Here is a 27524-nt window from a genome sequence, read left to right as displayed (position 1 = left end):
TACTCTTACTAACATATAAAGAGTGGTAGCCTTCTGCCCCCTAGCGGTGAATGCAAAGGTTACAGTCTACAATTTAAAATTGCTAATAAGGTTTAATTAGCAAGGAATGGATTTAAAATAAGCGGTAATGTAGTGTGTGTCTGTGCAAGTGGGTGGCCTTCTGTCTAGTGCCAAGTTCACATTTTACTGTGGGCCACCCAGGTTTCCAAAGACAACTTTCCAAGATACAGTGCACTTATCAACAATGGTCACACACCTGTAGCTCTGTATGAGTCTGGATGTTCCTCTGTATGCACCTACGTACCTTGTGCATATGTTTGGCATACCAGCAAATGGAACATTCATATTCACAAAAGATATTTGTCCCCTTACAAATGTGTTTATAGAAAAGGTAGTGCACTTGAGTCCACTTCAGGCATGTGGACCCCCAGCCCCCTTCTAAAGACATGTATGGACAGAGTCAAATCAGAGTTCACAATCTAATTGTTTATAGATCTAATTAGATCTAACCCAGTCTAATTGAAATTACAATGGGCCAAATATAAATAAAAAAAAAACACAACTGGATTTACTGTGGCAGTAAGAAATCCCACAAAAAACTTTAAACCTCTGATCTGATGTGGATTGATTGATCTTTTGAAAGATTTAGATCTTTAGAAAGCATTTGTATGGAATTTAGTATGGATTATTTTTTTCATACTTTATACAAGGATCCATTTAGATAATGAACATGGACCTCTACATCTGGAGGCTTTTTAACCTATCTTTTGTTTGTTTTGGCACATTTTTTGGCAGTTGTTGGAACTTTCGATGCTTTTGATTGATATGTTGTTTAGGGCTGCAACTATTGAATATTTTTGGAATTGGGTATTGTCTTTTTTGTTATTCATCGATCAGTGGAGTAATCGGATATATCAATGTGTTATGCAACATGAAAGGTCTCTTAAAATGAGCAAGCAGCTGGCTGTTATTCAAAAACCTTCAAAAAGGTTTTCATTCAAACTCATCACTGTCTTACTGGCTCCAGAATTAAGCCCATTTAATCAACCTTTCTGTGAAACGTATGATGTACATAAAAAAAACAACTTCACAAACATATTTGTCCTTAGTTTTATCTTAATTTAAAAGGAAAAAGGGGTGTACCCCCTGCAATAGACCACAAGCCTCTACAGGAGTAAATCTATATGATAATAAACATAGTCTTTAATGTAGTTAGAAATGAATTTGCCCAGCTGTTGCATTATTACTACCTTATGTGTTTTGAGATGTTACCTATCTTTGTGTGTGTGCAAGATAAAGAGGGATAAATGACATGAGTGAGATCTTGGTGGTCTTGCTACTTATCATGCCTAGTCACTATTGACTCATAACACAGGCTATAAATAATTATAAATACTGTACGCTCTAACATGCGCTAGTGTAAGGAGTTAGCAGTCGTAAACATATGCTGTAGACGCTCCGAGTCCACTTGGAGAAGTGCAGTTCATGTGAGGAGGCTTTCGGTTTGCATTGACTAAGTACTATTATAGTAGTCCAGGTCCGTTTTTACAGTGAAAAGAAACCGTGACACCTTTGAAATGTGTGTCAGTTATAACAGTCCGTGTAAAACAATGAGGCCAGAGCTGCGCAGCAGCCTCTACAAGGCGAGAGTGAAACGATAGCAGAGACATTTAAAATAGGTGGACGTTGGTGACATTGATTGAACAAAGCTTTGAAGCAAAGAATTAACTCGAACATTTTTTGTAATCAAATTATTCGAATTACTAGAATAATCATTTCAGCCCTAATGTTATATCTTAAAAGGTACTGAATTGTTTACTGAGAATTTTCAGTTTCAGATTTTAAATACTTTAGAATTGGTAGCTTTGAGTATAAAATTGTGTTTTTCTGTTTTTGTGATTTTTATTTATTTGTTTATTTATGTATTTATTTCCCCCTTCTTCCTCTCCAATAGGTGTACATTATAGGTACCCACAACTTCATATCTCCGAAATAACTGTTTAAATGCAGGAAGTTTCTTCAAACCTTATAAAAGTTAAATGGTAGTCAGTGTAACCTTTGGGGTCGGTTTCCTTGACAGAATTTGAAGACATGGCAGATGCAGAAGTGCAGGTTGCCAAACTACTTTCAGTACAGTTGTAGTTTTTTATTTTTTTTTTATAAAGAATAGTTATACTGTGTTCTAAACCACATTGATTTGTTTGCACTGAGGGAAGAAAAGTTCTAAATGTGTTTTAAATGGGTTGAGTTTTCTGGGTGAACATTTAGAGAGATGAGAGGTGACCCTCTGAGGCCAGTGTGTGTAACAACATTAGCTTAGTATCTCTGGTTCTAAAGTAAATTGCAAATTTCAAATACTAAATAGGAGGTGTGTGCGTGTGCGCAGGCACCCATCTGTTACATTTATGATTACTACCTTATGTATGGGAAATGCATCTTCTGAGATGTAACCTATCTTTCTCTCTCTCTCTCAGGGTGACCCAGGTTACGCAGGTTATAATGGATTACCAGGTGAAATGGGACATCCAGGAAATGAAGGCGAACCTGGACCCATGGGCCCCAATGTATGTAAAGCTAAAAATAGGAAATATTTAAATGGTCTGTTTCTGTATGGAAATCTATTCAAATAATACTTCATAAACACATAACATATAGTCATAACCACAGCCTCTGTAGCTAATCTAACATGTCTTATATAGTAGTCCATGGTGGGTATGCAAGTATGTTTTGGATCATTGTCCTGTATCTTGAGTAAAGCAGGAGAACTCAACAACTAATATTTTGAACATTAATAGGAGGAATGAGTTATTTTCCTTACATAGTTACCACATTCTGTCTAGATACTCGCACAGAACAGCTTTGTGTACAGGCTGCTCTCCAAAACCCTGTTTCACGTGTGAGTTTGTCACGTGTCAACATTTTAAAGCTGTGCTGATAATGTTTTGATTGTTTAATAGTGTGATATTCCACATTACCAAACACATGTTCTGTGCAGAAAGTAGATTTTCTTTCACAGAAATTATTTAATGAAGTAAAATATCCTATGTTAAGTCTCTGGCTATGTTTTTTATTAGTAGAATTATCTTTCATATGACAGGGTGAACGAGGACCCCCTGGGCCTGGAGGACAAAAAGGATCACGGGTAATTACCTTCTGTAATAATTTTTCCCTCTCTCTTTTGGGTGTGTTTACATGCTTCCTTTATTTCTGTGTGTGTATATCATTTGTGTATGTGTATTGCCTGTCTTTAATATGGATGCATGTATGTTAATATTTTGCTTTTACCTTTTGGTTGTCATTATTAGGGACATAATGGACAGCCTGGAACTTCTGGCCCTCCAGGAATACCTGTATGTATATGACTGAGACAAATTTTGCATTAACACATTTTATTTACCTGTGTGTACCTGATGTCATGGAAAATGGATTTAAATGTATTACATTTATTTGTATAGAGCTTTTTACAACTGTTGTCACAAAGCAGCTTTACACAATCAGTAATTAGTAAAAGACAGAACAACAATCAATAACATAAAAAGAAAATCGGAGTTCCAGTGAGCAAGCCAACAGCGACAGTGGCAAGGAAAAACTCCCTCAGCGCTAGAGGAAGGAACCTTGGAAGGAACCAAGACTCACAAGGGGGACGCATCCTCCTCTGGTCAGGACTACCAATACTTATCAATATCAATATAAATTATTGATAAAAGTCACCAAGCCACCTATACTGTCGTACTGCTCAGGTGTGCAACATTTTCATAATCATAATATAATAATCATAGTGTAGTATAACTTGGCGGCGGGGGGGGGGGGGGGAGCAGGTCGACTGGATAAATGGGTGACTATTTACTCTAAGAAGGTTAACAGAGTTCATTCTGAATTACTTTATGAAGAGAAGAGAATGTTGAGCAGTGTCAGACTATCAGGTCTAACTATAATAGCCTAATTAAAGGGGGAGAGACAGAAGGTAACACAGACACTGGAGTACCCTGAAATGCTAGTGTACTTCTGCTTCCACAAACCTGAGTGATGGTGTGCAAGCAGGGAGACGACAGCTCCAGCATCTCAGTACACTACAATTTCCTGTGTCCGTGAACCCCTGGACCTATATCTAAGGGGAAACGTTAAAACCAAAAGCTAAACTAAACAGATGATTTTTCAGCTTAGATTTAAAGATTAAGACTGTGTATGAGGTTATTCGAGTTGGTGGGCTTTATAAGAAAAGGCTCTTCCCCCTGCTGAAGTTTTGTTAATTTTGGGAACTACTAGCATGCCAGCACCCTGAGATCTAAGCAATCTTGATGTTTTGTTCATCCCGCAGGTACTCAGGAGCGAGGCCATGTAGGGCTTTATATGTTAATAGAAGAATTTTGTATTCAATACGGAATTTAACTGGGAGGCAATGAAGTGCTGATAGAACTGGACTGATATGGTCAAGTTTTCTAGTTTTGGTAAGGACCCTGGCTGCATCATTTTGAACTAGTTGAAGTTTATTGAGGTTCCTGCTGGAACAATCTGACAGAAGTGTATTACAGTAATCTAGTCTTGAGGTAATAAAAGCATGTACTAGCTTTTCTGCAACTTGTTTCTTAGTTTGGCAATGTTTCCATAATGTAGAAAGGCTGTCCTACTAATTGTAGTTATATGTTGCTCAAATGATCGATCTGAATATGACGCTAAGATGTTTAGCTGCTGGACCAGGAATATTGGAAAAATCACCCAAGTCTAACTTTATTTATTTATAACATATTTATTACTAGTGTCTTTTGGACCTAAAAGGACAACCTTGGTTTTGGTACTGTTAGGAAGAGGGAAGTTATGTGACAGTTTTATATCCTTTACACAGTCCTCCATTTTCTTTAATCTAGATTTATCTTCAGGTTTGGCTGATATATAGAGCTGTGTGTCATCTGCATAACAATGAAAATGAACATCATGTCGGCTTATAACTGAGCCCAGTGGTAACATGTAAATAATAGCGGTCCTAAAATAGAGCCTTGCGAAACTCCATATCTCACTTTTGAACCATAATAGGGTATTTCTAATTGAATAGTATGATCCATTGTATCAAAGGCTGCACTGAGGTCGAGTAGGGCTAATAAAGATATGTAGCCTTGATCAGAGGCTAGAAGGAGATCATGTTCACTAGGGCTGTCTCAGTGCTATGGTTGGGTCTGAATCCAGATGGGATTCATACATGTAATTTTTACTCAGGTATAAGCAGAGTTGTTAGGCCACAGCCTTTTCGAATATCTTGGATATAAGTGTTAAGTTCAAGATGGGTCAGTAATTAGACAATACACTAGGATAAGTATTCGGTTTCTTAAATAAAGGTTTTATGACAGCTAATTTCAAAGTTTTGGGTACATGCCCTAAGCTAAGGGATGGGTTTACTGTTGTTAAAAGATGTCTGATTATAATTTCTTTTAGTATTTTTCAGGGAATTGGGTTGAGTGTACAGTTTGTGCAATTTGCTGAGGAAATTTTTTTTCTAGTTCTGGCTGAGGAAGTGGGTAGAAGGCTTCCAGCCTTTGTTCTACAACTAAGTTATGTTCTAAAACAGCTCAACCAGGTGACGGTCATGTTTGATTTAAAAAAGAAGGGTTGGATTTGTTGTCTGATATTTTCTTTTTTATTATTAAAATAGTCTGTGAAACATTACTGGTTAAAGAAGTTGGAATATGGAGTTGAGTATCTGCCTGGCTTTTAGTAAGTTTTGAAATCTCACTAAAGAGTACTCTGGGATTGTTTTTGTTATTCTTGATGAGCAAGGCCAAATACGCTGAGCAAGCTTTAATGAGAGCCTTTCTATATTGACTAAGGCTGTCCTTCCAGGCAGAGTGGAACACCTAGTTTGGTTGTCCACCATTTATGCTCTAGTTTCCGCACTGTTTGTTTTAAGGTTTTAAGATCACTGTATCTTACATTACATTACATTTAACTGTGCACTTTAAAGTAAATTGAAGGGTATTTTCTAGACCGTTTGTTAATCTTTCTAGCTCCATTTGGTCTGACAGAGTTTAAGCTTAGGTCTGGAAGATTTTTAGTAAACTGTACAGTGGTCATTGGGATTATTGTGTGCTTTAGACAGTGGCGGGGGGACAAATTAACATTTTGCCTAAGATGTAGCTCAAAGGAGATTAGATAATGGTCTGATATTACTGAGCTTTGAGGTAGAATATTTAGATTATCAATGCTAACACTCAGGGTCAGGGCTAAATCTAGAGTATGATTACAGACGACAGAATCTAAGATCGATGCAAATGCCTTTGGTAATGGACCACTGGCTTTTTCAAAATGAATATTAACGTCTCCTACTATTATAACTTTGTTGCTGCACACTGCCAAGTCTGCAGCAAAATCACTAAATTCTTTTACAAATACAGGTGGAACCCTGGAGGCCTATAAATATTAATAAGTGTGAATGCATTTTGCATGGATTGGATATGTTAATCAATAGAAGTGAAGGAGTTTTTGAATATCATCAAGTGTATTCTGGTAGATTATACATACTCCACCTCCAAGGGGGCAGCAGCATCCCTTGTCTGTTTTTATTCATTGTGCCAACAGGGATGATTTTGTTCGCAAAAACAAGCCTTTGCCTAGGAAAGGCACCAGACACATTACGCCATTGACCAGGCGACCTACTGTCATCTTTGCTTATGAAAACAATACTGTTCAACATGTTTTTTGGTGCAACATCAGCACCGCAGTACAGTTTGCTTGTAGATAGTGATGCATAATTCTGTCGGCTATAAACTCTCGGCCGTAACTAATATCTGCAAAACACTGGTGCGTTTTGTTAGTTCTGATTTATGAATTCAGATGATGTCCTATCCCACATAATAAATATATGAAATCAGAATGAACTTTTCCCATTTTTAGGTCAATTAGGATTACCAAAATGAATTCAAATTTCCTAAAAGGCAGAATAATTATTAAGGGAATTTTAAAAGTTTAAAACATCAGAAGTTTAAATACACTTTATTAGTATTTGGTACCATTGCCCTTAAACTGTATCACTTGGGTCAAACATTTTGGATTTCCTTCCACAAGATTCTCACAATAGTTAGCCTTGAGGATTTGGCCCATTCTCCCTGCCAGAACTGATGTAACTGAGCTGTGTTTGTAGGCCGCCTTGCTCGCACATGCCTTTTCAGCTTTGCCCATCAATTTTCAATAGGATTGAGATCAGGGCTTTGTGATGGCCACTCACAAAAAACATTGACTTTGTTATTCTTAAGCCACTTTGTAACCAGTTTGGCAGTATGCTTTGAGTCATTGTCCATTTGGAAGACCCATTTCCGCTCAAGCTTTAACTTTCTGGCTGATGTCTTGAGATGTTGCTTCAGTATTTCCACATAATGTTCTTTCCTCATTAAGCCATCTGTTTTGTGAAGTGCACCAGTCCCTCCTGCAGCAAAACAACCCCACAACATGACAATCCCCCATGTTTCACAGTTGGGATGGTGTTCTCAGGCTTGCAAGCTTCTCCCTTTTTCCTCCAAATGTAACAATGGTCATTATGGCCAAACAGTTCAGTTTTAGTTTCTCCAGACCACAGGACATGTCTCCAAAGGTCTTTGTAATGTGTGCATTTGCAAACATTAATCTGGTCTGTCATGTCAGACAGATGAAAAATGAGAAATGGGTCTTCCAGTATGACAATGATCCCAAACCCAGGCAATGAAGGAATGGCTCTGTAAAAAGCATTTCAAGGTCCTGGAATGGCCTAGCCAGTCACCATATTTCAACCCCATAGAAAATTTGTGTAGGTCTGTGTTGCCCAGCCCCAAAGCATCTCTGCTCTAGAGGAGATCTGCATGAAGGAATGGGCCAAAATACCAGCTACAGTGTGTGCAAACCTGGTGAAGACTTGCAGGAAACATTTGACCTCTGTCATTGCCAACAAAGGTTATGTTACAAAGTATTGAGTTGAACTTTTGTCATAGACCAAATACTTTTTTCCACCATAATTTACAAATACATTCTTAAAAAATCCTACAATGTGATTTCTTTTTTCCTCTTTTTTCAAAAATGGTCTAGCCCTAAGTTGTTGTTATTGACCACCACCAAAACAGTATAAACGAATCCAAGCTATAGACAAGAGTCTGAGAAGATGAAGAAAGGCAAAGTAATGGAGGGGGAAGGCTTCTAAAAAGGACACACAGTCTCATTAATGCAAAACACCAAAAGCTATTTATGTACTAATAGTGCCAGCTTGTTGTTTCTGGGTTTTTTTTTTGTTTTGTTTTTTTTTTGTTAGGGATTGCAAGGTCGTGAGGGCCCAAGGGGGCATCCTGGTGTCCCAGGATGCAATGGCACAAAGGTAACAAGAACTGCAGTTAATACTAATACATGTTAAATAGTGTGATAGTTGGAGTGATATGGGCATTAAATTAATACTGTGTGGATCTTTGTTACTAGGGAGATCAGGGACCTCGGGGACTACCAGGAGCTTGTGGACTTTGTGGCGAACCAGTAAGCCCCTTAAACCAGTCATCTCATACAGCAACTGTCAACAATATCAGTACACTTAAGTCAGTAACAAATAACCACCTGAACAATCTATGTTTGGTTGCCTGACCATTTATTTTTTTGCATTTCCTTCTTCAGAGTCTGTATATGAAGTGCAGAGCTGTGGATTGTACTTTGTTATTGATAATTATTTATAGTTTGTTTGTGTTTGTTTTGTTTTTAGGGAAAGCCAGGTGAACAAGGTGTTAAGGTATGCATTGACCAAGCGTGTTTTCAAACATAAAATAATACTGATAAAGTGGAAACAGTTATGAAAAACACTACATAGAGTGCATTAATAATACACTTACATCTAATAACTACTACACATACCCTAAGCTGGCTCATATATTGAAAGTGGCAGTGGATATTATTTTATATCTGACAGCTTTGTTTTTTGCTCTCTCAGGGAGATACATTCTATTTTGAAATTGACCATGCTCAGAGAGGGCAGAAAGGTTCGCCAGGTATAGATGGGGCAAAGGTAAGAATATATGTATAACTGTTCAGTTATCAGATTTCAGCCACACTAGTCTAAATTTCTGTATGAATTAGGGGTTAACAATACACACATTTTAGATATTAAGATTTTATTCTGATATGGGGCATCTTTACCAAGCACTTGTCTTGGTACTATAGTTGCCGGGATTACATGTACCAGCTGTGGTGTTTTTTATTTTTTAATTTTTTTATTAGTTTATTATAATTTATTATTATTTTTATTTTTTTAATTAAACTTTTTTATTTTTACTCAAAGTCTAGTTAGCAAAAACAAAACCACCAGCACCTGTTAAAAAACTAAATTAACAACATGTGTAACAGTAAATTTTAAATACACAACATTAATGGCTATAGTCAGTTTGATGTGATTGCACTGATTTGAGATTATTTTGGTTTTGGTAAGTGATAGATTTAACTGTTTTTCATTTGTGTTGCAGGGAGAGCCTGGGTTACCAGGTCAGCCAGGAGCAGAAGGTCTACAAGGTTTACAAGGACCTCCAGTAAGTTTATTTTATATGTAAAATATGATGTGCATAACTGGAAAAAAAAACTGTGTTCTATTTTGCTAAAAAAAGTGTCAGTACAAATAAATACAGTGGGGGGAAAAAAGTATTTAGTGAAAAATTCACATTGTCTGATTTTTAAATATTTTTTTGCAAATAATGGTGGAAGATAAGTATTTGGTCACCTACAAACAAAGCAAGATTTCTGGCTGTCACAGACCTGTAACTTCTTCTTTAAGAGGCTTCTCTGTCCTCCACTCATTACCTGTATTAATGGCACTTGTTTGAACTCGTTAACAGTATAAAAGACACCTGCCCACAACCTCAAACAGTCACACTCCAAACTCCACCATGGTGAACACCAAAGAGCTGTCGAAGGACACCAGAAACAAAATTGTAGACCTGCACCAGGCTGGAAAGACTGAATCTGCAATAGGCAAGCAGCTTGTTGTGAAGAAATCTACTGTAGGAGCAATAATCAGAAAATGGAACAAGACCACTGCTAAACTCCCTCGATCAGGGGCTCCACGCAAGATCTCAGCCCGTGGGGTCAAAATGATCACAAGAACGGGGAGCAAAAATCCCAGAACCACACAGAGGGACCTAGTGAATGACCTGCAGAAGGCTGGGACCAACGTTACAAAGGCTGCCGTCAGTAACACACTACGCCGCCAGGGACTCTCAGATCTTGCAGTGCCAGACGTGTTCCCCTGCTTAAGCCAGTACATATCCGGGCGCGTCTGAAGTTCGCTAGAGAGCATTTGGATGTTCCGGAAGAGTATTGGGAAAATGTCTTATGGTCAGATGAAACCAAAGTAGAACTGTTTGGTACAAACACAACTCGTGTTTGGAGGAGAGTGAATGCATCCAAAGAACACCATACCAACTGTGAAGCATGGGGGTGGCAACATCATGCTTTGGGGCTGTTTCTCTGCAAAGGGACTAGGACGACTGGTCCGTGTACATGAAAGAATGAATGGAGCCATGTATTGTGAGATTTTGAGTGTAAACCTCCTTCCATCAGCAAGGGCATTGAAGATGACACGTGGCTGGGTCTTTCAGCATGACAATGATCCCAAGCACACTGCCAGGGCAACAAAGGAGTGGCTTCGTAAGAAGCATTTCAAGGTCCTGGAGTGGCCTAGCCAGTCTCCAGATCTCAACCCCATAGAAAACCTTTGGAGGGAGTTGAAAGTCTGTGTTGTCCGCCGACAGCCCCAAATAATTACTGCTCTGGGGGAGATCTGCATGGAGGAATGGGCCAACATACCAGCAACGATGTGTGCCAACCTTGTGAAGACTTACAGAAAACGTTTGACCTCATTGCCAACAAAGGATATATAACAAAGTATTGAGATGAACTTTTGTTATTGACCAAATACTTATTTTCCACCATTATTTGCAAATAAATTCTTTAAAAATCAGACAATGTGATTTTCAGAATTTTTTTGTTGAGGTCTACCTATGATGTCAATTACAGGCCTCTCTCATCTTTTTAAATGGAAGAACTTGCACAATTGGTGACTGACTAAATACTTTTTCCCCACTGTAAATGAATAAAAATACATCTAAAAAAACATATCTAAAAGGGTCATTGTGATTTTGTAATTTTGGTTAAGCTTATCCATTTTCAATTTTAAATTCTAACTATTTCTTTTGAACTCCTCAGGGAGTAAGAGGGAGACCTGGGTCACCAGGGGAGAAGGTTAGTCTTGGATGCAGATTATAAGTTGGTATAAGAGGTAAGATGTGTGACTTGTGTATGCATCTCTGAGATATTGTGTTTTTGAAGGGTCAGGAGGGCCGAAGCATAGGGACACCCGGCCCCCGAGGACCAAAGGTAAGTGTCAATCCTCTAATTGCATTTAATTTGACTTCATATGTCGCCTTTACCTGCAACACAACTTCATACATGCAACTCAACATGGTATATTTATTCAATGATTTCTCTAGGTTTTTTGTATAATTATACTAAAAGCCAGGTTTGCTGGTCTTTCTGAAATGGTGCTTGCTACATCCTCCTGCTTTTTGTTTTTGCAGGGTCAGAGAGGTCCACCGGGTATACCTGGACAGAAGGGCATCAAGCTATATTCAACCGGACCTAGGGAGCACAAAGTAAGACCTCAGAGAGCTAATTCAAGATTAACCATGTAACTCGACCTATTTGCTAATTACAGTTTCACTGACTACAGGGAGAACCCGGGGATCCAGGAGAAAAAGGCTACAGTGGACAGCCAGTGAGTACAAATATATTTTACTTAACTAATGCCTGTTTCAGTAGTGTTTTAACCTCTCACTTGACTTAGCCTTGCCATTTCCTTTTAAAGGAGTTCTCAAACACTCTTTTGAGCCTTTTGAATGTCAAGGGAAAAAAAATTAAAAAAGAATCATAATCATATATTTTTGATGGATTTAAAGTAGCACCTAAGAAGTACTTAATCTGTTAAGTACATTTATATTCACATGAAAGGCTTTTAGCAGAGTGACTTGTCCTCAGCTAGTTTGTATAGACAAGAATACAAAAGATAATTTAAAATGCTGACACATACAAAAATCACTATTAATACCTAGATGCTCAACATACTACACTTTGCCTGAATGTCAAATCAAGAAAAGCCTTTAATAATTGCAAGATGAGGTTTGAAGTACTGTGTTGGCATTTGAAGACGAGTTCTCAATAGAGATGGTAAAATCATGGTGAGGATCTGTAGTTCCTGGGATGTACAGCAGCTCAGTCATCCTGGGGTTAAGTTTCAGGTGATGGGGTGCCATCCATGATGAGATATAAGCAAGACGTGAGGCATGAGTTGAAAGAAAGGAAGAGTTGAGTGTCATCAGCATAGCAGTGGTAAGAGAACTTATGAGAGGATATTACTTCACCTAGAAACGGACATGAGGATCTTGTGATCCTTGACCGTATCAAAGGCTGCATAGAGGTTATGGAACTTAAAGTTTGGTAGGTCTTGCAGCGTGGAGCTTTTCTGTAAAAAAGGTTTTTTACTGGTTTTCCTGTAGATTGCAGGTTCACACTGATCACATGCAACCGACGTTGTCTGAGTCTGGAGATGTTGTAGTGAACATTATGCTGCCTGCAATGGCATCCAGCATGACCGGTTCGGTGGTGGGTCAGTGAAGGCATATCCTTGGATGGTCACACAAACCTGGCCAATGATGGCCAATGGTACCTTGGCAACTGTTAGGTACTGGGTTGAAATCTTTAGAGCCTTTGTGTGTAGGCGGTTCCTGGATGATGAAGGCATCAATGCCGTTGACTGGCAATCACTTTCACCTGAATCCAATTGAGAACCTCTGGTATGTTATGAATCAGTGCATCTGATGCCACTAAGTAGGGATGTAGACTGTCCAGAAGCTCACTGATGCCCATATCCAGGTCTGTGAGGAGATCCCCAGAGTGCATACAGACATATGGGGGTCATGTACACTACTCACATTGAGTTGCCATGATATAACACACATTGCTTCAGTTCAAAGGAATGGTGGTGTGTTCCTGCAGCAGGTGAACACTGCAGACAGTATATTGGACAGTACAGTATATATAATCAGGAATTCTGTTCAAAATATTAACAGCATGTCACAAACCCAGTCAGTATTGAAGCATTTTGCCTTCTCAATAAATACACAATTGATTCAAATCCAAACCAAACTTAACATTAGTTTTCTTGCTAATATTCACCTAGCTCATAAGTTAGCTAAAAAGACAGTCCCGTATCTTTGTGGGTTTTTGTGAGACAGGATGAAGTGGTGGATGTCGCCATTCATGTTTCAAACTAAAGTTTTTAGAAATAATTTTCAAAAACTTTACAAAAAAGTACTTTTGAGGTATCTCTCTCAAGTCTAGGTCAAGTCTGAAGTCATGAATACACAGTCAGTCAAGTTATCAGTGTTAGTCAAGCAAGTGCTTAATTTCGCGACATGAATCTGACTTAAGACAAGTCATGCGATAGTGTTTTCTGAACTGCTCTCTCAGTTCCAGTGTTCTTTATATGCAACAGATGTGACCAAACAGCAAAATAAACAACAGTTTTTATAGTTCTTTTGTCCATATTACTTCTGTGGAAAATATGTGATCAGCATTATTCGTTAAAACATAATTCACTTCAATGATCAATACTTTTAAGAGAGACCATACAAAGTGCTTAGCAATTCAAACAGTGCTTTGAAATCTGAAAAATCAAGACAAAGTGATTTGAATTCAATAAAGTCCTACATTTTAATGTAAGAATGGCTATTTTCTTTCATTATACAAATTCAAATAGATGTATAAACGAACGTGTAGCTAATTATTGTCAGGAGTGGATAGGTCGGACAGAGAGGGTGAACACTCGCAGGGGATTCCAAAAGAGTCCAAAAGGTTAAATTCTCGGTGACTGCCAGCTAGCGCTAGCCCTCCTTAAGTATACCAGCCACAGGTGGAACGTATTAATTAAACCGTGAACACACACATGACGATAATACGAACGTGAAGGAAAACATGAACATAAGTGTCAACATAAAATTCTGTGACAAAATAAGAGTCCTAGAAACATGACTTGACCGTGGCTGTAAAACTTGAAAGTCCTCATGAACACCTGCGGGCTGGGACACGAGACTGCCCCCGGAGCGAGCACGGCGACACGGGCGTGACAGTTATCATGACCTCTATAATAATGTATTATGCAACTCCTCCTTTATATTGCACTGTTAAGTTTCTTGTATGTTTCACCTGGCACCTGTTGTTTCATAGGGTCAAATGGGCCTGGAAGGCCAAAAAGGAGAAAAAGGAGACAGAGGAGATCCAGGACCAGAGGTAAAAATATACATGCTGAAACAGCATCCGATCCCTAAACCAGTGGATCTCAAATAGTCTCGTCACATTTGTCTTTAATCAGGGGTGTTTTCATAATTCAGTACTTCAGATGTAAGGACTAAATCTTGGTTCATTTAATGAATTTTTGATCATTATTTAAGTTTTAACCTTTTATACTTTCTGACATTTTCTGATCCACACACTTATTTAGCAAATATGCTTATGCTTAAAAAGCCTTTACTTAAAAAAACAACAACAAAAAAACACATTTTCTTTGTTTCTTTTCTACAGACCCTTTTTTCAAGGGCTGTGCTAAAAGAATACCAACCTGATATTTAGTTAGTGTGTTCAGTTTTTATAAGCACATTGAAATCCAGGGTTGTGTTAAGTAAAATACTACAGAAAAAATCCTGCGCCTAATACTTGGGGTTACACATGGGCCCAATCCATTTCCTCTCCCCATATTCTAATCACTTAATACATTGCAAACATTTCACAGAGGTCATCAGCTAGGCACTTCCCTTTGTCAGTGCTTTGCTGAATTAAACCCACCTCAACCACCAAGTACTTAGACCTATTTTTTCAAAAAGTTCTTATTATATTAAATGTTTTTTTTTTATATTAAATGTATTACATATTGTTAAGCCCATGATACTTCCAGAAGGCTCAACAATGAGGACTGGCATCCCAGACCCACTCCCCTTTAAGCTCACAGAACTTAACCAGCCTCATAACTGTGGAACCTTACTGGAAATAAAGGCTGTACCTAGCACCACTGGTGTTACTTATTGAGTTGTCATCCCAGTGTTTAGATAAAAAAAAGAAAATTGGGCTTATTAAAAGGTGTGATCTAATTAGTACTATTAATAAATTATGTTTTTTTTTTTAGGGAAAAGATGGAAAAGCTGGGCTTCAGGGAGAGTTCGGCGCTAAGGTGAGTAGTCTTGAGAAAAGAAGTGTTCATTTAAAGGTGACAATAGCTGCTTTGTTACCTAGGCCTTAAAGAACAAGCACATTGTGCTACTTTCTCTCACCTCTGACCTAAAAATTATTTTTGTGTTGTGCAGGGTCTTCAAGGGGACAGAGGATTAGTTGGACCCCCTGGGATTTCTGGTTTAAAGGTAAGGCATCTTACGAGTTTTAGACTTTTAAAACACCTGGTGCGTGAAATAATAACCTTTTTTGAGTGTGTTGAGCAGTACCATGCCTACCTTGATTTTTGGGTAAAGATTTAACGGTGACCATCATCCCAACGAAACAATACAATCGGCCAATGGTTTTCTGTATGTCCATGTGCAGGGAGAACCGGGTAATCCAGGTCCCATGGGTCCCCCAGGAAAAGTGAGTCATAAGTCATATGCTTAATTTCATACTTAATGCACAAACAAAAACCTTTAAATGCTTTTCTGCATTCTCTAAATCAACAACCCACACAACTGTACCATTTTTATTATTTAATATTGTGAGCAAATCATACAGAGGTAAAATAGAAAATGCAACTCATAAGTTAGCCATATGAGTTATAAAAAATCTAATAATGAGCCCATTAGTATTTCAAAATAAAATATTTAATTTAAAGCAGACAAAGCCCAAACAAGATCATTTTAAAGAGTTTGTAAAATCACACAATGTTTTTTTAAGAGTTTGACAATTGAATAAATCTTCTATCAGGTCATATTACTCATTAACATTCTTACAGACCTTGTGTCTTAAGTGTCTTAAGACCTTTTAAGTTTTACCATTTTAAGAATTCTGAAGACATGAGCTGCTGTCAGTGATGTCCCATCAAACCTACAGTTGTGCTCCTTCACTGTACTCAGCTTTCTGTCCTTAGGCTGCACCAGCATCAAAGTTCCCATAACAGACAATTCTGGTATATGTTCTGCTGTGTGTAATCAAAGTATCAAATCTTTTTGGCCTGTGGTGCATTTAGAAAGTACGTACAAATCTAACACACTTTTGTAAATTCATAATTTATTTAGCTTTTTCAAACTTTACAATTTGGGCTGGAAAATCTTGCGCATGTTATCAAAACTGTTTCTTGTTGCCATAGCATCCTCCATTTTAATCTTTTATTTCCCAACTTTTAAAACTGTTTCACTTTTGCCATTTCCATAATATGTTTGAGAATTTCATATTCCTTTTGTGTAGGTCACTGTAATGACAGGGCTGTTAAAAGGCCAAAGAGGTCTCCCCGGTGTACCTGGACCTCCTGGCCCAAAGGGCAGTCTAGGTATAAAGCCATATTTGTCAAACTGACATTCTCTACATTTACAAAGAATGTGTTCATGTTATGTTTTATTTCTTAGTGTGTTTTGATATAGAATGAGATTAAATATGGCGTTACTATTAAGTTATTGCGATTATTGTTCCAGGGGTACAAGGCTTTCCAGGATATGCAGGATATCCAGGCTGTTCAGGTAAACAGGGTTTGCCAGATTCACAGATTTCCAAACATGTAATTTATATAAAAAAGCATCCAATTCTAAATATCAAAACATACCCATTATTCCACAGTTTCCAGAAAGAATTTGTGTTTTGCTTGAGGAGTAATTTCTTTTCTCTATGTAACTTTATTTGCTCCGTTTTGTTTGTGTTTCACTGCCCTACTGTAGAGATCTGTTATTTTTCCTATTATCCTATGCAGAGTGGCAAAGTACATTTGTGTAGGTCGTCATTCAAGTAAAACATTTTTTTAAATCACAAAGCATGAACTTAAGTATTTTAGCTTATGTTTCCAATACTATATTGGACTGACCAGCTATATAAAGAAATAGAACATGTTCCAAACTGCACACCACACTAAATAGTGTGTTAAAAATAGCACACCACCATTAGAAGTGCAGTTATTAATGTAGTAATAAAATATAGAAGTGTGTGGTTTGGGACGCAGACATGAATTTCTCTGAAGAGCAAGTTGTGGCAAAAAAAAAGTGTAGAACTATTTTGGACAGAGACCCAACAGTGTGGTGTTCTGTAAGCTTTGGAAAGTGGATATGGCTTATCACATAAGCAGTACATGCGTCACATATTATCCGCATATTGTCCCAGTGATTATATAATTCCAAGTTATATTCATTTCAATGTTTAAGCATTTAGATAAAATATATTGATACTCCATTTCAGGTAATGTGCTGTGCATAAAACAGAGGTTACCTGTTAAGGTATTTGATAATTGCAGAATTATGCCCTAAATGCCCAAAGATTCTTTTCTGTGCCTGCTAGAATGAAGTCATGTGCAGTGAAGGGCTTTCTAAGACAATCCATAACAATGCTCAGCCTATTTGTGAGAAAATGTTTAGGAAGGTAAAAAACAATAATGCCACTAATCACACAGTTGAGAAATGAAACTTTTGTTCACCTTTTGTGGAACTATACGTATTAAGAAATATATGTAATGCTGCAGACCAAATAGAAAAACATATTGTTTTTGCAACTTCTCCACACATAGAGAGGCACTTATGAAACATGTTCTGATTATTTGCAGCTCCACTAATTTTCTGCATCTTTTAAACCCTGCACCTTACAATCGGAGCACAGGAGTAGTTCTACAGTATGGGCAGTTTGCATGAATATATATGTGACTTTGTGTTGTGCCTTCTGTCGTAGTATGTACATCTGCACTTTTGTTAAAAGCGAGGCTATGGTTTGTTGCAGAACTGTTCATTTCTCTTACACACAGTAATAACTGGAAAACATACCAATTCTCTTTTATCCAGCACTAAATAAAGTTGGAGATTGTGGGAAGCAGGGCCCCCCTGGCTTTAGGGGGTTGAAAGGGGATGTGGGTGAGCCAGCACCAAAAGTAAAAGGCCCCCCAGGACCAGACGGACCTCGGGGCCTAGTGGGATGTCCTGGTGACCGCGGCCCTCAGGGACTGCCAGGTAACTGACCAAACTGGGATGAATTTTCTACTGAAAGAAGGAAAGCTGTCCAAATTCCCTCCCAAAAAATTACAAACCTTTGACATCCCTGCATTGTGTTTTTAATAGGACTTGGGTAAGCATTCTGCAGATATAGCATGGCGATTGACCTCTGTATCTCATTAGCACTCTGTAGCTCATGTTCTGCTGTGTTTAATTTTTCTGTTTGGCTAGCTCTCTTTAACAGAGTGAATTTATTTATCCTGAATTGAATATATAGAACATGTTCTGAAATTCACTGTTTGATTTACAGATGTTTATAATCGTTTTGGGCTTCAAGGGCCACAAGGAGTGAAAGGTATGCAGGGGCTCAAAGGTACAAAAGGAGAATATGGGGAGCAAGGTAAGAGTCTTTACCCTTCCTTGGATGTATTACTGACTAAAATCACTACATGTACATGCTTATAACATGATTTACAGTGCAAACTTTTTTTAGTCAGTTTTTTAGTGCAGGAGTGCTGTTACATGTGGCATAATGCAAAAATGGCATTCCACAGTAAGAACATCATACCAGTAGTTAAACATGGTTTGGTGAAGGCGTGGCTGCTTTAGGGCCTGGTCAACTTGCATTTTGATGGAACCAATTCTGGTAGAAAATCAATTCTGTTCTCTACCAGAATATCCTGCTGGAAAATGTCTGGTCATCAGTCTGTAATCTGAAGTTTACATAGTTACGAGAGTCAATGATACAAAGCACAAGAGAAAATCTACCTCTAAAACGCTGAAAAGACACAAGATGAAGGTTTTGTAGTTGGCCAGCGAAGGTCCCGGATAGAATCTCACTGAAATTCTGTGGCAGGACCTTAAGTGGGCTGTTTAGCCTCAAAAGGTTGCACCAGCACTTGTAAGGTTGTCATTTTTGTCTTATGTTGCATTTGAATCAGTTTGAATCTTAATCATTTAGTGACAAATATGCCAAAACGGAGAAATACGGCACAGTTTGCCTGAAGATAACCATAGTTCGTAATGTAATTGTTGAATTAATATTATTTGAATTTGTATAGGGAAAAGGATGGCAAGGTTGTACTGTATGTGCATTTAACCCCCGCAAACAGTTACAAGCAGATTTTGAATGAGTTTTCCTCCCCTCTGAACAGTTTTGTTACTAATCATATGTTTAATTCACAGGGGAACCAGGAGACATCTGTAAATTGTGCTTTTTGGCCGATGTAAAACCTGGACCTCGAGGAGATCCTGGAGTTCCTGGTGTACCAGGAGTTCCAGGTATAAAACATGTATTCGCGTCCTATTTATTAAGTCAACAATGGTTGTTCTCATTGTGTCTTTTTACTGCTTTCTTATTGTTACTACCTTAGTAACAGCTAGTCAAAATTGACATTGACATCTGAACTTTAAAAATGTTGGTTAGTAGGCAAAGTGTGTATTCATGGAATGAGAAGTTGGCTATAAAATAGGCCAACATTGACATTAGTAAGTAACTTCCCATTTTGCAAAAAAAGCGACAGTATCACACTGTGCCAAAAGGATTGCTTCTGATAAAGCCGAACTAATTATTTTGAGACAACTTTAAAGTTCTAGTTGCTGGGACACTGCCAGTCTATCATCTTGGTTGTTCCATCAACAGATGTAACTATTATTGGTCAAGTGTGTTCATGTGGCATGTGAAGAGGTCAGTTAAATATAGTTAGTTTATTTAAATTGTAATTTTTGCACAATAAATGTTATACACATATTCAAATTACTTTATTGATGCACAAATAAATAAGGCTCACTGTGTCTGTTCTCAAGTTTGCTTCTATCTGTGTAGGTGATAATGGACGACAAGGCGGTCCAGGACCTCAAGGTTGTAAGGGTTTGCCTGGTCCCCCTGGCCCTCCAGTAAGTGTCCCCAGTCTATTTTCACCTGAAGTGAATTACAGGCAAAGCATACACAAAATTGTTTGGTTCAGTTTCTGTGAATGGTAGGGCTTCCATGCACAAATGTCTGTAATCTTAAGGTCAGTATTGAAGCAGATGTTTGAGCATGAAAATGTATAATATTATACTAATTAATATAATAGTAATAAACTGGTACATTTTTTGTTGGTAATCTTGGTGGTTGTGATCATGTTTAGGAAGTTTCTAGTAGGAACTGTAGATGCAGTGCATTGACTACATGCGCTGTCCTTTATTTTCATGCAGTGTGAGGAATGTTGGTGTACATTCCAACATTCCTCAGTTTGATAATGTCATTAATGTTTCTTTCTGTGGACACTGTTATGTAGGGATTTTATGGCAATTCAGGAGCACCAGGGCTTCCAGGGCTCAAAGGAGAGTGTCTGTTTATGAATGTAACCGGGGAAAAAGGGGACCAGGGTGACCCAGGCCTCATGGGTTACCAAGGAAGCAGTGGACTGAATGGGATACCAGGCAATCCGGGAATTAAAGGCCAAATGGGAGAAAAGGGTAATCCGGTCAGTACAGTGTGTTCCCCCTGAGCCTTATCTACATGCTAGAGCAGCTCAAAGAATTTGAATATTGTGAAAACGTTTCTTCATAATTTAATTAAGAAAAGTGTCATATATTTTATATACATTATATGTTAATAACAATGACCTTTGCTTTACTTTTGATCACCATGGCTTACTAGAAATCTAGTATTTGAAATTATTAGAATATTTCATAATAAAAAGCTGTACAAACCAGAAATGTCTGCTCAGAGATTTCTGACAAGTATGTTTATTAATACACTTAATACTTGATTGAGGCTTCTTTACCACATATTACTGCATCCATGGAGGCAATCAGCTTGTACCGTTGCTGACGTTATTGAAGCCCAGGTTGCTTTGATAGTGGCCTTCACCTCATCTTTATTGCTGGGTCAGGGGTTTCCCATCTTCTGATTAAGCTATAAAGCTTGTCAGCAAATGGGAGCATTAAGTGCACTAAAATCTCCTGGTAGCTGACTGTGTTGCCTGCTAGGGAACAGTCCAATTCCTTTTCTCATTACAGACAACATACTTAGCTACATACAGGTTTTGTAATCTGATTTGGATTTCAGTTGCCAAAATGAGGTTGCAGCGCCTGTTGAAGGAGTCTGTGTGGAATTTTACATTGACTTTTGCTCTTTAAGTCACTTGTTAATTCAGACAAGTTAATTAAGAACAGTTAAGTTAGAAACATTCCAATCCAATATTACAGGATTGTGCAAAGGTCTGAGACCACCCTTTATTTACTTAATATTTGATCAAAAGGAACAGTAAGTACAATCAGAAAACATAGCCTTAATACAAACTTATACAAGTTATACATGTTTTTAGTGTGTCCACTTTTCATCTGTAATACTGATTCTGTTCTTTTCAGTAGAGCTTTGAGAGTTTTCAGTTTTTCTGCAGAAATCTGTCCTTAGCATTTTCTCACAAGCCAAGTTAAACATGTAATGTCTGTCTGAGTTCTGGGATGGTCATTTGCAGATGTTGCAGATGTGTTTCTCAGTTTTCTCAGTAAGGGCTTCTTGATTAGCCTCACATACTTATAACGACGTTCTTATCCCTGGAACGACTGTGTTCAGTCATCTTCTCACAGTGGAAAAATGAACGCAAACATGAATTGATTTTCTCCTCTCTCTTTATTATGAAAGTGGGGAATCATGTATGGGATTTTCTTAGAATCTCCTTAAAAATCGAATTGTATTCTGTTTACTGTAGTAATAGTTCCATAAGCATGTGTAGAAACAAGGGACATTGTAACTTCTTATGTAGACAGGGTGAAAATACACTACATGTGTTTGAGCAGTATTGTTTCCATTATTTTACTGTACCATAAAAGAAAAAATAACTTTGAATTATGGTGCTGGCAAAGGCAAATCAAAAGAAAAAAAGTCTAATTTTAAGCCTTACATTTCGAAAATGGTAGTTCAAAAGGAATTAGAAGTAAATAAAATCATACTTATTAATTTTGACTTTAATTAATTTTGACTTTAATTAATTTTGACATTTATCAACAATATATCATCATTATTATTATTATTATTATTATTATTATTATACTATATATTTTTCATCTTTTGAAAGCAACTGCATCTCTAGTGCATCTCAAAATGAAAATACTGTAGGAAAAAGTGTTACAATTTAAACATGGTCAAACATTATTATCATTATATTTATATAGATATTTTAAAGATATTCAAATTTATCAAGCTGCTGTAGTAAATGGGCATTGTAAAACAACTCTTGGTTTTGCAAGGTTTTGGTAATACTGAACTTTCTTAACATTTCTTAGGGTCCTTTTGGGGATAAGGGGGACCGGGGTATCCCAGGGTCAGATGGTATGCCTGGATGTACTGGACCAATGGGAGGTCCAGGGATTCCTGGAGTAGGGCTGCCAGGGCCCCCTGGTGAGAAGGGCAATGTTGGTGTTGGGGGTCAAATAGGTCACCGTGGTGAGCCAGGTATGAGTATAAAGTTAGAAATGCATTTTAAGTGCTGGTAAAAAAAATTATCTGAAAGCAAATCTGTATAATAATGCCAACAATTTGTTTGCGTTTTTGGTGTATGCGTGTGTGTTAGGTGAGAAGGGCGAACTTGGAACAGTCAGCACCATTCCTGGAGAAATGGGACCACCTGGAACAAAGGGTCAACGGGGACCACAAGGCCCGACAGGTGCTTGGAGAGGAGTGTTGGAATAGGGTTTGGATACAGAGCTTGCCTCTGTGGGTCAGCTTGAGTTCAAGCTGCAAGTTTCTTGGTTCAGAACAAAATTTGAGTCATTAAACTTATAGCTGGTATATGCTGAAGATCAATTTTCACTTTTTTGTTTTTTCTTTGGGTTATTTCAGGGGTTGCAGGATTATGTGGGGTTCCAGGGTTTTGTGGAACGTTTGGTATAAAAGGCCAGAAGGGACAGTCCTATCCAGGAGAACCAGGAATTCCTGGACTCAGAGGTGGGTAATAAGTCATTAAATGTATATTAGGTCACAAAACAAGAAAAGTCCAAATCCAGATTATCTGATGTCTTAAAATTAGATTTTTACATGCAACAAATCTATTCACCCTATTTGTTTTAGGGCAGAAAGGTTTGCAGGGTTTTCCAGGTGAGCCTGGCATTGGGAAACCAGGTCGTCCAGGACCTTCAGGGCCACCTGGAATGCCAGGGTTGAAGGTTAGTAAAATTAAATTAAACAATGCCTATTATGAAACTCAAACTCGCTTTTGACTCACTTCAGTTTAAGTGAAGTTAATCCAATGATTGGAACCTTGACTGATCTCATCTCCTTTGTTGCTGTCATTAGGGCAGTGTAGGTTTTGGCCCTCCAGGGCCTAATGGCAGGCAGGGTCCACCGGGAGATGATGGAACACTTGGGCCAACTGGTAACTGTGGTGTCCCAGGATGCACTGGAATTCGTGGACAGCCAGGGAGAGATGGACCACCAGGGATTCAAGGTAATTACATTAGCCACAACTACAGTGTATGAGGTCATGTTTAGAACATTAAACATTGACAAGTCATTGACAAGACAACTTCAGACTACCTTTAAAGTGGACTATACAAACTATATAAACAAAAACATTAATCACCATATCCTTCCTCAAAAATAAATGATCTGTTTAAGAGTTAAATTCATGTGGTTTTGCATGCCTTTGTTTAGAATATCTACAAGGGTCATTAGGTGATTTTATGATATTATAATATTGGATTAATTATACACCGCTGTGTTTATTGAATTACCTGGAATTCCCATCCTCTCAAAAATGGCTAACGTAAAACAACAAGGAAGCGTGTCTTTTGAACTTACTTATGTATTGATTACAGCATTCACTACAAAATTCTAAATTTCGATTTTGCAACTGAAAATCTATAGTTGCAGCCCGACTGTGTCAGTTCCATTACAACAACTTAGAGGTCTGCTTAATGAACCTACTTTTCGTCCATATTTTCTACCCCTTAATTAGGGGGAGTCCTATCTGGTGGGTGGGAATTGGGGAGAAAATTGGGGAAAGATCTAAAAAAATATCTCTGAACAATATATTAATATTGTCTCAACTTGTTGTTTGTACTTGTGACACAGGAAGTAGTTTAAAGTTTTATTTGTCACACGAGTTATACACAGTGCAACTAGCAGTGAAATGCTTTGATAACTGTCCGTTCACATGAAACAGGTGGTTACAATATAAGGTCAAATAAAATATTCTAACATCAGTAAAGTAGAAAACATATATAGATAATAACAAATATATAAGAATGACAATATATACACTACATTTTACACAAAATACAGAAGAAATGTACAATGTGCAGGGACACGTTATTAACTGCAAAGTGGATGTGCCACATAATGTTGTGCAGCTTGTTTACTGATCTATAAGCTCTGGTATAGAGATCCTTTTGCTTTTCTGAAGTCCTGTTTCTGTAGACAGAGGCACAGTCCAATTTTTGTGTGCTGTAAGTTTCATAATTATATTCATATGGAATAATACTTATAAAACAGTACAGTGATTTTTCACTGTGCTAAACTAGTACTCTAGGGCTGAAAACAGGACACCTGCTATAACGATTAAAAAGGAAAGTCTTCAGTCATGTTTATATTGAAGAAGGCAATGGTGGTATATTACAAGATTAATATACCACCCCAGTGTGAAGACGAGGCATATGGATCTATATGCACAAAAGATGGATACAGATGTCCTATCAGACTGTGGTGTCCAGCTGTCTTTTTTATGCTGTGGTGTGCTGGGGAGGAAGCATGGAAAAGAGACTAGACGAGACAGGCTGGTCAGCTGGGTCAGTGGTTGGTGTAGAACTGGATTCTGTGGTTAAGGTGGCAGAGAGGAGGACACTGCACAAACTGCTCTCCATCATGGACGAGCACATCCTGCACATTTAGATTCCTTATTCTTTATAACTACACTGCCTTTCCTCTCCGGATTGTTCAAATATATATATATATATATATATATATATATATATATATATATATACATACATACATACATACAGTGGGGGGGAAAAAAAGTATTTAGTCAGTCACCAATTGTGCAAGTTCTCCCACTTAAAAAGATGAGAGAGGCCTGTAATTGACATCATAGGTAGACCTCAACTATGAGAGACAAAATGAGAAGAAATTCAGAAAATCACATTGTCTGATTTTTAAAGAATTTATTTGCAAATAATGGTGGATAAGACCAAAATAAGTATTTGGTCAAAAGTTCATCTCAATACTTTGTTATATATCCTTTGTTGGCAATGACCAAGGTCAAACGTTTTCTGTAAGTCTTCACAAGGTTGGCACACACCATTGCTGGTATGATGGCCCATTCCTCCATGCAGATCTCCTCTAGAGCAGTGATGTTTTGGGGCTGTCGGCGGGCAACACAGACTTTCAACTCCCTCCAAAGGTTTTCTATGGGGTTGAGATCTGGAGACCGGCTAGGACCTTGAAATGCTTCTTACGAAGCCACTCCTTTGTTGCCCTGGCAGTGTGCTTGGGATCATTGTCATGCTGAAAGACCCAGCCAGGTTTCATCTTCAATGCCCTTGCTGATGGAAGGAGGTTTGCACTCAAAATCTCACAATACATGGCCCCATTCATTCTTTCATGTACACGGACCAGTCGTCCTAGTCCCTTTGCAAAGAAACAGCCCCAAAGCATGATGTTGCCACCCCCATGCTTCACAGTTGGTATGGTGTTCTTTGGATGCAACTCAGCATTCACTCTCCTCCAAACAGTTCTACTTTGGTTTCATCTGACGATAAGACATTCTCCCAATACTCTTCCGGAACATCCAAATGCTCTCTAGCAAACTTCAGACGCACCCGGATATGTACTGGCAGGGGAACACCTCTGGCACTGCAAGATCTGAGTCCCTAGCAGCGTAGTGTGTTACTGACGGTAGCCTTTGTAACGTTGGTCCCAGCTTTCTGCAGATCATTCACTAGGTCCCCCCGTGTGGTTCTGGGATTTTTGCTCACCGTTCTTGTGATCATTTTAACCCCACGGGCTGAGATTTTGCGTGGAGCCCCTGATCGAGGGAGATTAGCAGTGGTCTTATTGGTCTCCCATTTTGCTCCCACAGTAGATTTCTTCACACCCAGCTGCTTGCCTATTGCAGATTCAGTCTTCCCAGCCTGGTGCAGGTCTACAATTTTGTTTCTGGTGTCCTTCGACAGCTCTTTGGTCTTCACCATAGTGGAGTTTGGAGTGTTGGCAGGTGTCTTTTATACTGTTAACGAGTTCAATCAGGTGCCATTAATACAGGTAATGAGTGGAGGACAGAGAAGCCTCTTAAAAAAGTTGTTACAGGTCTGTGACAGCCAGAAATCTTGCTTGTTTGTAGGTGACCAAATACTTATTTTCCCGATATTAACAAAATTAGCTGGATCAGGTATCGAATAATTAGGCCGATCAATGGAACCGATCCTGTGAGACTACACTAAATGTGCAAATAAATAAATGACAAATGGCAATTTAATACATTTTTATATCTGCGTTAATTTGTTATATAAAGTAATGTTGAAGTCAGTCCTAATGCCTTAAGTCACTCCCACAGGGTGAGGTATACAGTTTATTAATTCAGCAATGGTATCAGACTGGTATCTGATATCGACCAACATGCAACGTTTATATATTGGTATCAGTATCGGAACTGAAAAAGCCAGATTGGTGCATCCCTACAATAAATTATCTATCTATCTACAGAGGCATATGGATAGATTCACACACTCACATCCTTACTAAATTGTTCTTGTATTGTTGCTAGGTGTGGCAGGATGTGATGGGCTCCCAGGGGCAATTGGCCTTCCAGGAGTTTGTAATCCTGGATTTGCTGGTTCCAAAGGATCCCTAGGTGAGAGAGGAAGACCTGGAAGGCCAGGTAAGATGTCTCCCTTTCTGGTTTACAGAAAAGGCCTTCACAAATGTCATTTAAGTGTAGTTATTCCATGGAAGCAGATTTAACATTAATATATAGTTTAAATATAGTAATATATAGTTTTGTATTTACCTTCTGGTAGCCATTAGAAGTATAGATCTATTACTGTTGTTTTGCTATACAGTTGACAATAATCCAACACTAATCCAAATGCACAATAACAATCAGAAAGCAATTTATTATGCTGTATTAAACAATCTGTAGATATTGAATGTTAAAGTAACAGCTACAAAATCATTTTTATGTTACATAGACTGGTATTATGGAGAATGGCACTCTGTTGCCGGAATTCTTACATAATACATAATACTCTAATGTTGCCTCTTGTTATCAAAATGTTTGGAAGAAAGATGTGCTTCAGGTGTGCAAACTTATACACTCCCTGCCTAGAAAACATTTTAAACATTGT

General features: G+C 38.1%; 1 protein-coding gene across 1 annotated transcript in view; it reads left to right on the top strand.

Annotated features, from left to right (window-relative positions):
- Positions 1–27524, top strand: part of col4a3 (collagen, type IV, alpha 3) — a 69053-nt gene that overhangs the window by 26214 nt on the left and 15315 nt on the right. The window contains exons 3-30 of the mRNA XM_072690912.1: positions 2475–2564; positions 3098–3142; positions 3306–3350; positions 8264–8326; positions 8425–8478; positions 8699–8725; positions 8924–8998; positions 9453–9515; positions 11188–11223; positions 11311–11358; positions 11559–11633; positions 11711–11755; positions 14263–14325; positions 15215–15259; positions 15393–15446; positions 15625–15666; positions 16477–16558; positions 18045–18209; positions 18502–18591; positions 19377–19472; positions 20017–20087; positions 20474–20662; positions 22470–22638; positions 22757–22849; positions 23026–23130; positions 23254–23348; positions 23479–23629; positions 26945–27058. Of these exons, the coding sequence (XP_072547013.1) occupies positions 2475–2564; positions 3098–3142; positions 3306–3350; positions 8264–8326; positions 8425–8478; positions 8699–8725; positions 8924–8998; positions 9453–9515; positions 11188–11223; positions 11311–11358; positions 11559–11633; positions 11711–11755; positions 14263–14325; positions 15215–15259; positions 15393–15446; positions 15625–15666; positions 16477–16558; positions 18045–18209; positions 18502–18591; positions 19377–19472; positions 20017–20087; positions 20474–20662; positions 22470–22638; positions 22757–22849; positions 23026–23130; positions 23254–23348; positions 23479–23629; positions 26945–27058 (2290 nt within the window). The remainder of the gene's footprint in view (positions 1–2474; positions 2565–3097; positions 3143–3305; positions 3351–8263; positions 8327–8424; positions 8479–8698; positions 8726–8923; positions 8999–9452; positions 9516–11187; positions 11224–11310; positions 11359–11558; positions 11634–11710; positions 11756–14262; positions 14326–15214; positions 15260–15392; positions 15447–15624; positions 15667–16476; positions 16559–18044; positions 18210–18501; positions 18592–19376; positions 19473–20016; positions 20088–20473; positions 20663–22469; positions 22639–22756; positions 22850–23025; positions 23131–23253; positions 23349–23478; positions 23630–26944; positions 27059–27524) is intronic.

Source organism: Salminus brasiliensis, chromosome 11, assembly GCF_030463535.1.
Source record: "Salminus brasiliensis chromosome 11, fSalBra1.hap2, whole genome shotgun sequence".
NCBI lineage: Eukaryota > Metazoa > Chordata > Actinopteri > Characiformes > Bryconidae > Salminus > Salminus brasiliensis.
The sequence above is the reverse complement of the archived record's forward strand: the minus strand, read 5'-3'. Positions and strand labels throughout refer to the sequence as shown.